The 12,500-nt window shown below is 42.7% G+C and overlaps 1 protein-coding gene across 1 annotated transcript in view; it reads right to left on the bottom strand.

The window, feature by feature from the left end:
* Nucleotides 1-10,987: 10,987 nt before the first annotated feature.
* The window catches only part of LOC128702064 (probable glutamate receptor), a 90,853-nt gene continuing 89,340 nt past the window's right edge, over nt 10,988-12,500 (bottom strand). The window contains exons 13-14 of the mRNA XM_070101507.1: nt 11,230-11,359; nt 10,988-11,077 (exon numbers count right to left, since the gene is read on the bottom strand). Coding sequence (XP_069957608.1) covers nt 10,988-11,077; nt 11,230-11,359 — 220 coding nt within the window. The remainder of the gene's footprint in view (nt 11,078-11,229; nt 11,360-12,500) is intronic.

Below are 12,500 nucleotides of genomic sequence, written 5' to 3'. Positions count from 1 at the left end.
CCACCAAGGCAGGGTGACCCACCAAGGCAGGGTGGCCCACCAAGGCAGGGTGACCCACCAAGGCAGGGTGACCCAACAAGGCAGGGTGACCCACCAAGGCAGGGTGACCCACCAAGGCAGGGTGACCTACCAAGGCAGGGTAACCCACCAAGGCAGGGTGACCCAACGAGGCAGGGTGACCCACCAAGGCAGGATGGCCCACCAAGGCATGGTGACCCACCAAGGCAGGGTGCCCCACCAAGGTAGGGTGACCCACCAAGGCAGGGTAACCCACCAAGGCAGAGTGGCCCACCAAGGCAGGGTGACCCAACAAGGCAGGGTGACCCACCAAGGCAAGATGGCCCACCAAGGCAGGGTGACCCACCAAGGCAGGGTGCCCCACCAAGGTAGGGTGACCCACCAAGGCAGGGTGCCTCACCAAGGCAGGGTGACCCACCAAGGCAGGGTGCCCCACCAAGGCAGGGTGACCCACCAAGGCAGGGTAACCCACCAAGGCAGGGTGACCCAACAAGGCAGGGTGACCCACCAAGGCAAGATGGCCCACCAAGGCAGGGTGACCCACCAAGGCAGGGTGCCCCACCAAGGTAGGGTGACCCACCAAGGCAGGGTGCCTCACCAAGGCAGGGTGACCCACCAAGGCAGGGTGCCCCACCAAGGCAGGGTGACCCACCAAGGCAGGGTAACCCACCAAGGCAGGGTGACCCAACAAGGCAGGGTGACCCACCAAGGCAGGATGGCCCACCAAGGCAGGGTGACCCACCAAGGCAGGGTGCCCCACCAAGGTAGGGTGACCCACCAAGGCAGGGTAACCTACCAAGGCAGGGTGGCCCACCAAGGCAGGGCGCCCCACCAAGGCAGGGTGACCCACCAAGGCAGGGTGCCCCACCAAGGCAGGGTGACCCACCAAGGCAGGGTGACCCACCAAGGCTGGGTGACCCGAAAAAGAAAAACTTTCACCATCATTCACTCCATCACTGTCTTGCCAGAAGGGTGCTTTACACTACAGTTTTTAAACTGCAACATTAACACCCCTCCTTCAGAGTGCAGGCACTGTACTTCCCATCTCCAGGACTGTTTCCCTGAACCCCTTCATAAATGTTACTTTGCTCACACTCCAACAGCACGTCAAGTATTAAAAACAATTTGTATCCATTTGTTCCTATCTAACACGCTCACGCATGCTTGCTGGAAGTTCAAGCCCCTCGCACACAAAACCTCCTTTACCCCCTTCCTCCAACCTTTCCTAGGCCGACCCCTACCCCGCCTTCCCTCCATTACAGATTTATACACTCTCGAAGTCATTCTTTTTCGTTGCTTCCTCTCTACATGCCCGAACCACCTCAACAACCCCTCCTCAGTCCTCTAGATAATAGTTTTGATAATCCCACACCTCCACCTAATCTCCAAACTACGGATTCACTGCATTATATTCGCAACACACATTGCCCTCAGACATGACATCTCCACTGCCTCCAGCCTTCTCCTTGTTTCAACATTCATAACCCATGCCTCACACCCATATAAGGGCGTTGGTATAACTATACTCTCATACATTCTCCTCTTTGTTTCCATGGACAAAGTTTTTTCTCTCCACAGACTCCTAAGTGCACCACTCACCTTTTTTCCCTCGTCAATTCTATGATTCACCTCATCCTTCATTTACCCATCTACTGACACGTCCGCTCCTAAAAATCTGAATACATTCATCTCCTCCATACTCTCTCCCTCCAAGGTGATATCCAATCTTCCGTTACCTAATTTTTGTTACCTAATTTCTTTTGAATGAAAATAAACATCAATATTTAATTAATAAAGTTCTCAGATTGGGAGTTGCAAATATACACCAGCACAGACGCCACGTACCGAGTAGCAGCCTCTCAAGTGCATTCAACGTGATTTAGCAGCCAAAAAAAATTTCACGTAAAATTGGCAGAAGGCGACTGTCGTAGTTAAGTTACACTCTCTTCTATCGATTACAAAGACAACAGCAGTGTTCTGTGTCTCAAGTCAAACCGAAGAAGCTCTTGCAAGTTATCACATAGATTCCAAGAAAAATGAAGTGGATTGTAAATGAATTTTTCCCTTAGTTACAGTGCATCTGCACAGTAGTTACAGTGTACCTGCATAATAGTTGCAGTGCAACTGCATAATAGTTACGGTATACCTGCATAATAGTTACAGTGTACCTGCATAATAGTTACAGTGCACCTGCACAATAGTTACAGTGTACCTGCATAATAGTTACAGTGCACCTGCATAATAGTTACAGTATACCTGCGTAATAGTTACAGTGTACCTGCATAATAGTTACAGTGCACCTGCACAATAGTTACAGTGTACCTGCATAATAGTTACAGTGCACCTGCACAATAGTTACAGTGTACCTGCATAATAGTTACAGTGCACCTGCACAATAGTTACAGTGTACCTGCATAATAGTTACAGTGTACCTGCATAATAGTTACAGTGCACCTGTGTAAAATAACAACAAGCATCTAAAAGGAGACAATTAGAATAGAAGAAAAAGCAATATTAGGCAGTACAAACATTACTGTTAATGTGTACAGATTTATTTTCAACTAAATACAGTGATGCTATCAGTGATAGCATTTACTGAGATATGATGTCCAGAGAAACACAAGTTAAATTTACTGAGATATTATATGTCCAGAGAAACACAAGTTAAATTTACTGAGATATTATATGTCCAGAGAAACACAAGTTAAATTTACTGAGATGATATATGTCCAGAGAAACACAAGTTAAATTTACTGAGATATTATATGTCCAAATGAACACAAGTTAAATTTGTGCAAGTGTTAAGATATTAAATCTTGGGAGAATACTGAGCGAGAATCAGATGACTGAAGACGAAAAACTGTTGGGAAAAATAAGTAATGATAAATTATAAGAACCTTTTAAGCACAGTAATACACTGGTATAAACCTTGGTAATAAATACCGACAAGTTGGTTTAGAAAGACACGTAAGCAAACACTATGACATATTTATTAGAAAACGTTTCTGTCCTGGGACCTTGATCATTTCTGTGATCAAGATCTGAAGTGATCAAGGTCCCAGGACCGAAACGTTTTCTAATAAATATGTCATAGTGTTTGCTTACGTGTCTTTCTAAACCAACAGTAATACATTACCTTATTGTACATGACAAGTGTGAAATAAAGACTTATAGTGAAGATGTTATTATCACCTTAAGATATGTAGGTATACAGCACCACGAAGTTATTATTAATCTGGGTAAATACAACTTGCCTTTTTATTTAGGTTATAAAAGAAGTCACAATGTAAAGCTTTTTAATATAGAAATAATACCTTGTGAATATATTATTAAAACTATCTTCGGAATATGGGATAATAAGGATAAGTAATAAATATCGAATAACAATATTAAAATATTTGAAAAACTATCTTAAAGAAGTGCAAAGATATGTTAGGGATGACATGGAGAGAGACGGCGTGTAACACACTGGAGAGAGACGGCGTGTAACACACTGGAGAGAGACGGCGTGTAACACACTGGAGAGAGACGGCGTGTAACACACTGGAGAGAGACGGCGTGTAACACACTGGAGAGAGACGGCGTGTAACACACTGGAGAGAGACGGCTTGTAACACACTGGAGAGAGACGGCGTGTAAGACACTGGAGAGAGACGGCGTGTAACACACTGGAGAGAGACGGCGTGTAACACACTGGAGAGAGACGGCGTGTAACACACTGGAGAGAGACGGCGTGTAACACACAGGAGAGAGACGGCGTGTAACACACAGGAGAGAGACGGCGTGTAACACACTGGAGAGAGACGGCGTGTAACACACTGGAGAGAGACGGCGTGTAACACACTGGAGAGAGACGGCGTGTAACACACAGGAGAGAGACGGCGTGTAACAAACAGGAGAGAGACGGCGTGTAACACACTGGAGAGAGACGGCGTGTAACACACTGGAGAGAGACGGCGTGTAACACACTGGAGAGAGACGGCGTGTAACACACTGGAGAGAGACGGCGTGTAACACACTGGAGAGAGACGGCGTGTAACACACAGGAGAGAGACGGCGTGTAACACACAGGAGAGAGACGGCGTGTAACACACAGGAGAGAGACGGCGTGTAACACACAGGAGAGAGACGGCGTGTAACACACAGGAGAGAGACGGCGTGTAACACACTGGAGAGAGACGGCGTGTAACACACTGGAGAGAGACGGCGTGTAACACACTGGAGAGAGACGGCTTGTAACACACAGGAGAGAGACGGCGTGTAACACACTGGAGAGAGACGGCGTGTAATACACTGGAGAGAGACGGCGTGTAACACACTGGAGAGAGACGGCGTGTAACACACTGGAGAGAGACGGCGTGTAACACACTGGATAAAGAGGGCGTGTAACACACTGGAGAAAGACGGCGTGTAACACACTGGAGAAAGACGGCGTGTAACACACTGGATAAAGAGGGCGTGTAACACACTGGAGAAAGACGGCGTGTAACACACTGGTGAAAGACGGCGTGTAACACACTGGTGAAAGACGGCGTGTAACACACTGGAGAAAGACGGCGTGTAACACACTGGAGAAAGGCGGCGTGTAACACACTGGAGAAAGGCGGCGTGTAACACACTGGAGAAAGACGGCGTGTAACACACTGGTGAAAGACGGCGTGTAACACACTGGAGAAAGACGGCGTGTAACACACTGGAGAAAGACGGCGTGTAACACACTGGAGAAAGACGGCGTGTAACACACTGGAGAAAGACGGCGTGTAACACACATCTTTAGATTAAAACGACGTTTAAATTACGTAGCATTATCCTTTATAATGTAATTCTTAACAAAGCCGCAGTGGTCTTCATTTATAATGTAATTCTTAACAAAACCGCAGTGGTCTTCATTTACAAGTTGTTACTTTAGAGATGATAATAAATTATTTTTTTTTTTTATTATCACACCGGCCGATTCCCACCAAGGCAGGGTGGCCCGAAAAAGAAAAACTTTCACCATCATTCACTCCATCACTGTCTTGCCAGAAGGGTGCTTTACACTACAGTTTTTAAACTGCAACATTAACACCCCTCCTTCAGAGTGCAGGCACTGTACTTCCCATCTCCAGGACTCAAGTCCGGCCTGCCGGTTTCCCTGAATCCCTTCATAAATGTTACTTTGCTCACACTCCAACAGCACGTCAAGTATTAAAAACCATTTGTCTCCATTCACTCCTATCAAACACGCTCAAGCATGCCTGCTGGAAGTCCAAGCCCCTCGCACACAAAACCTCCTTTACCCCCTCCCTCCAACCCTTCCTAGGCCGACCCCTACCCCGCCTTCCTTCCACTACAGACTGATACACTCTTGAAGTCATTCTGTTTCGCTCCATTCTCTCTACATGTCCGAACCACCTCAACAACCCTTCCTCAGCCCTCTGGACAACAGTTTTGGTAATCCCGCACCTCCTCCTAACTTCCAAACTACGAATTCTCTGCATTATATTCACACCACACATTGCCCTCAGACATGACATCTCCACTGCCTCCAGCCTTCTCCTCGCTGCAACATTCATCACCCACGCTTCACACCCATATAAGAGCGTTGGTAAAACTATACTCTCATACATTCCCCTCTTTGCCTCCAAGGACAAAGTTCTTTGTCTCCACAGACTCCTAAGTGCACCACTCACTCTTTTTCCCTCATCAATTCTATGATTCACCTCATCTTTCATAGACCCATCCGCTGACACGTCCACTCCCAAATATCTGAATACGTTCACCTCCTCCATACTCTCTCCCTCCAATCTGATATTCAATCTTTCATCACCTAATCTTTTTGTTATCCTCATAACCTTACTCTTTCCTGTATTCACCTTTAATTTTCTTCTTTTGCACACCCTACCAAATTCATCCACCAATCTCTGCAACTTCTCTTCAGAATCTCCCAAGAGCACAGTGTCATCAGCAAAGAGCAGCTGTGACAACTCCCACTTTGTGTGTGATTCTTTATCTTTTAACTCCACGCCTCTTGCCAAGACCCTCGCATTTACTTCTCTTACAACCCCATCTATAAATATATTAAACAACCACGGTGACATCACACATCCTTGTCTAAGGCCTACTTTTACTGGGAAAAAATTTCCCTCTTTCCTACATACTCTAACTTGAGCCTCACTATCCTCGTAAAAACTCTTCACTGCTTTCAGTAACCTACCTCCTACACCATACACTTGCAACATCTGCCACATTGCCCCCCTATCCACCCTGTCATACGCCTTTTCCAAATCCATAAATGCCACAAAGACCTCTTTAGCCTTATCTAAATACTGTTCACTTATATGTTTCACTGTAAACACCTGGTCCACACACCCCCTACCTTTCCTAAAGCCTCCTTGTTCATCTGCTATCCTATTCTCCGTCTTACTCTTAATTCTTTCAATTATAACTCTACCATACACTTTACCAGGTACACTCAACAGACTTATCCCCCTATAATTTTTGCACTCTCTTTTATCCCCTTTGCCTTTATACAAAGGAACTATGCATGCTCTCTGCCAATCCCTAGGTACCTTACCCTCTTCCATACATTTATTAAATAATTGCACCAACCACTCCAAAACTATATCCCCACCTGCTTTTAACATTTCTATCTTTATCCCATCAATCCCGGCTGCCTTACCCCCTTTCATTTTACCTACTGCCTCACGAACTTCCCCCACACTCACAACTGGCTCTTCCTCACTCCTACAAGATGTTATTCCTCCTTGCCCTATACACGAAATCACAGCTTCCCTATCTTCATCAACATTTAACAATTCCTCAAAATATTCCCTCCATCTTCCCAATACCTCTAACTCTCCATTTAATAACTCTCCTCTCCTATTTTTAACTGACAAATCCATTTGTTCTCTAGGCTTTCTTAACTTGTTAATCTCACTCCAAAACTTTTTCTTATTTTCAACAAAATTTGTTGATAACATCTCACCCACTCTCTCATTTGCTCTCTTTTTACATTGCTTCACCACTCTCTTAACTTCTCTCTTTTTCTCCATATACTCTTCCCTCCTTGCATCACTTCTACTTTGTAAAAACTTCTCATATGCTAACTTTTTCTCCCTTACTACTCTCTTTACATCATCATTCCACCAATCGCTCCTCTTCCCTCCTGCACCCACTTTCCTGTAACCACAAACTTCTGCTGAACACTCTAACACTACATTTTTAAACCTACCCCATACCTCTTCGACCCCATTGCCTATGCTCTCATTAGCCCATCTATCCTCCAATAGCTGTTTATATCTTACCCTAACTGCCTCCTCTTTTAGTTTATAAACCTTCACCTCTCTCTTCCCTGATGCTTCTATTCTCCTTGTATCCCATCTACCTTTTACTCTCAGTGTAGCTACAACTAGAAAGTGATCTGATATATCTGTGGCCCCTCTATAAACATGTACATCCTGAAGTCTACTCAACAGTCTTTTATCTACCAATACATAATCCAACAAACTACTGTCATTTCGCCCTACATCATATCGTGTATACTTATTTATCCTCTTTTTCTTAAAATATGTATTACCTATAACTAAACCCCTTTCTATACAAAGTTCAATCAAAGGGCTCCCATTATCATTTACACCTGGCACCCCAAACTTACCTACCACACCCTCTCTAAAAGTTTCTCCTACTTTAGCATTCAAGTCCCCTACCACAATTACTCTCTCACTTGGTTCAAAGGCTCCTATACATTCACTTAACATCTCCCAAAATCTCTCTCTCTCCTCTGCATTCCTCTCTTCTCCAGGTGCATACACGCTTATTATGACCCACTTCTCGCATCCAACCTTTACTTTAATCCACATAATTCTTGAATTTACACATTCATATTCTCTTTTCTCCTTCCATAACTGATCATTTAACATTACTGCTACCCCTTCCTTTGCTCTAACTCTCTCAGATACTCCAGATTTAATCCCATTTATTTCCCCCCACTGAAACTCTCCTACCCCCTTCAGCTTTGTTTCGCTTAGGGCCAGGACATCCAACTTCTTTTCATTCATAACATCAGCAATCATCTGTTTCTTGTCATCCGCACTACATCCACGCACATTTAAGCAACCCAGTTTTATAAAGTTTTTCTTCTTCTCTTTTTTAGTAATTGTATACAGGAGAAGGGGTTACTAGCCCATTGCTCCCGGCATTTTAGTCGCCTCATACGACACGCATGGCTTACGGAGGAAAGATTCTTTTCCACTTCCCCATGGACAATAGAAGAAATAAAAAAGAACAAGAGCTATTTAGAAAAAGGAGAAAAACCTAGATGTATGTATATATATATATGCATGTGCGTGTCTGTGATAATAAATATTACATAAATTATAAAAATAAGTAACTTAGTATGGGGATAACCGAGTTAAAAGTAACTAAGAAAAAACTCGTAAGAGAACATTTACAATTAGAGAGAAAATGACATCGTGATGTTACAGGTATGTGAGATGCAGTAAATAAATTTAACTTTAAACAAGACAAACAGTAGAGAGTGACAAGACAAACAGTAGAGAGTGACAAGACAAACAGTAGAGAGTGACAAGACAAACAGTAGAGAGTGACAAGACAAACAGTAGAGAGTGACATGACAAACAGTAGAGAATGACAAGACAAACAGTAGAGAGTGACAAGACAAACAGTAGAGAATGACAAGACAAACAGTAGAGAGTGACAAGACAAACAGTAGAGAATGACAAGACAAACAGTAGAGAGTGACAAGACAAACAGTAGAGAGTGACAAGACAAACAGTAGAGAGTGACAAGACAAACAGTAGAGAGTGACAAGACAAACAGTAGAGAGTGACAAGACAAACAGTAGAGAATGACAAGACAAACAGTAGAGAGTGACAAGACAAACAGTAGAGAATGACAAGACAAACAGTAGAGAGTGACAAGACAAACAGTAGAGAATGACAAGACAAACAGTAGAGAGTGACAAGACAAACAGTAGAGAGTGATAAGACAAACAGTAGAGATTGACAAGACAAACAGTAGAGAGTGACAAGACAAACAGTAGAGAATGACAAGACAAACAGTAGAGAGTGACAAGACAAACAGTAGAGAATGACAAGACAAACAGTAGAGAGTGACAAGACAAACAGTAGAGAGTGACAAGACAAACAGTAGAGAATGACAAGACAAACAGTAGAGAGTGACAAGACAAACAGTAGAGAGTGACAAGACAAACAGTAGAGAATGACAAGACAAACAGTAGAGAATGACAAGACAAACAGTAGAGAATGACAAGACAAACAGTAGAAAATGACAAGACAAACAGAAGAGAGTGACAAGACAAACAGTAGAGAGTGACAAGACAAACAGTAGAGAGTGACAAGACAAACAGTGGAGAGTGACAAGACAAACAGTAGAGAGTGACAAGACAAACAGTAGAGAGTGACAAGACAAACAGTAGAGAGTGACAAGACAAACAGTGGAGAGTGACAAGACAAACAGTAGAGAGTGACAAGACAGACAGTAGAGAGTGACAAGACAAACAGTAGAGAGTGACAAGACAAACAGTAGAGAGTGACAAGACAAACAGTGGAGAGTGACAAGACAAACAGTAGAGAGTGACAAGACAAACAGTAGAGAGTGACAAGACAAACAGTAGAGAGTGACAAGACAAACCGTAGAGATTGACAAGACAAACAGTAGAGAGAGACAAGACAAACAGTAGAGAGTGACAAGACAAACAGTAGAGAGTGACAAGACAAACAGTAGAGAGTGACAAGACAAAGAGTAGAGAGTGACAAGACAAACAGTAGAGAGTGACAAGACAAACAGTGGAGAGTGACAAGACAAACAGTAGAGAGTGACAAGACAAACAGTAGAGAGTGACAAGACAAAGAGTAGAGAGTGACAAGACAAAGAGTAGAGAGTGACAAGACAAAGAGTAGAGTGACAAGACAAAGAGTAGAGAGTGACAAGACAAAGAGTAGAGAGTGACAAGACAAACAGTAGAGAGTGACAAGACAAACAGTAGAGAGTGACAAGACAAAGAGTAGAGAGTGACAAGACAAAGAGTAGAGAGTGACAAGACAAAGAGTAGAGAGTGACAAGACAAAGAGTAGAGAGTGACAAGACAAACAGTAGAGAGTGACAAGACAAACAGTAGAGAGTGACAAGACAAACAGTGGAGAGTGACAAGACAAACAGTAGAGAGTGACAAGACAAAAAGTAGAGAGTGACAAGACAAACAGTAGAGAGTGACAAGACAAACAGTAGAGAGTGACAAGACAAAGAGTAGAGAGTGACAAGACAAAGAGTAGAGAGTGACAAGACAAAGAGTAGAGAGTGACAAGACAAACAGTAGAGAGTGACAAGACAAACAGTAGAGAGTGACAAGTCAAAGAGTAGAGAGTGACAAGACAAACAGTAGAGAGTGACAAGACAAACAGTAGAGAGTGACAAGTCAAAGAGTAGAGAGTGACAAGACAAAGAGTAGAGAGTGACAAGACAAACAGTAGAGAGTGACAAGACAAACAGTAGAGAGTGACAAGACAAACAGTAGAGAGTGACAAGTCAAAGAGTAGAGAGTGACAAGACAAAGAGTAGAGAGTGACAAGACAAAGAGTAGAGAGTGACAAGATAAACAGTAGAGAGTGACAAGACAAACAGTAGAGAGTGACAAGACAAACAGTAGAGAGTGACAAGACAAACAGTAGAGAGTGATGTTATACAGTTGTCAGCAGTAATGTTTTACTTAAAGTGCGGAAAATTTTGCCTGTGTGAGGTAACATATATTTTAGTTGTGAACTGTCTTGTCGAGTACCTAAACATCGTCTTTATGTGAAAATTTCTGAACTTGTTGAATTCAGACACTCAGAAGGTATCCCACGAGAAGTTCAAGACAGAATTCAGACACTCAGAAGGTATCCCACGAGAAGTTCAAGACAGAATTCAGACACTCAGAAGGTATCCCACGAGAAGTTCAAGACAGAATTCAGACACTCAGAAGGTATCCCACGAGAAGTTCAAGACAGAATACACATACACTCAGGAAGTATCCCATGATAAGAATTACAAACATTCCCTGAAATGCAGAGAACATAATTAGTTATTGATTTTAATATATTTAAAAGGATGTTTATATCACTCCTGACAATATATAAACACATATTAATAAATTAAGAATTTAATTTTATTAAACATACATATTTTTTAAATTTGAATACAACTTATTACCCAAACATTATTGATGGAGAGAGTTTTGTTGACAGTGATCTTGTTAGGCGCACCGTAACATATAGTGGAGTTTCTTTCTTCAGTTTTGAGCCATTGAAAAAATAATCCAGCCTCCGTCATCGACATTATTCTGTGGATCCAGAAACATATTCTGAAGTACGATTGAAAATATATTCTATAGCATTACTGTGTATGTAATCAGTAATATGTTGACGAGTGAGTCGACTCGCAGTAATCACCGCCACTCCTTGAAACTTCAAGAATGGTCACACCGGGCTAATCATACCTTCTCGAAAAAAACTTTTGCAAATACTACCATATCTTTCCATTTCTTAATTTCCTCAGTTTAAGGAAAAGTAACTTCTGATAACCCTAAAGATCGTTTGTTAATTTATAAATGTTGGCTGAAACCTGCATGATCTGGTACACTGTAATGATTTCTTCCACAGTATTTTTCTCTTTGTCATCTATAAAGTTTTCTTTCTTTCGTGTTTCCTCTCAATACATTCTTCATAGATCCAGGACTTTCCATAGTTTCAAGACATACTCGAATATTCCCTGGAAGAAGTCTTCCTATGAAGGAATCATTGAAGTAAGTAAATATCTTCAAGTCTGCCAGTAAGGAGAACTCTGTTACAGTTATTCAGCAAATGTGCTGAATAACTGTGTAGGTATTGTACTGTGTATAGGTAAGTGCTTACCTATGTTTTTAGATAAATAAGAGTCATGTGCAACAGTTAGATATCGTTTCTGCGAAACGTTTCGCCTACATAGTACGTTTCTCTACTACTTCTGCTGCCTCCTCTACAGAGGAGGCAGCAGAAGTAGTGGAGACAGAGACGATGTAATCAGTCCATCACCCTCGTAGAAGTATTTCTCAGTTGGTTAGTACCTCATCCTGGAGAAAAGCTCTGTTCCATAGTCTTGGAACAATATGAAGCTGAAGCAACAGAAGGAGACACTGAACATACTGCCGAAGGTGAGGTGCAAAAAATCTTGAAGACAGAAGAAGGGCGACCCACTAGAAGAAGCAAGAGGGTAATATTTAAGAGGCACTGTAATCAACCTACTGGATAGGTCTCTCTTAAATCCAACTTTTCTCCCTCATAATTAGTGGTCAGGCAAGACAGTTGTCGATGTCCTCTGTACCAGGGTATCACTGTGTTGCAGTATCTCTCACACGCTTCTGCTGCCTTATCTGTGTTCCACTGGAGAAACCTACTGTGTAGGCGGAACATTTCGGCATACAGATACGTAACTGTTGTACATGT

Source organism: Cherax quadricarinatus, chromosome 77 (genome assembly GCF_038502225.1).
Source record: "Cherax quadricarinatus isolate ZL_2023a chromosome 77, ASM3850222v1, whole genome shotgun sequence".
NCBI lineage: Eukaryota > Metazoa > Arthropoda > Malacostraca > Decapoda > Parastacidae > Cherax > Cherax quadricarinatus.
This window is presented reverse-complemented; position numbering and strand designations above follow the sequence as displayed.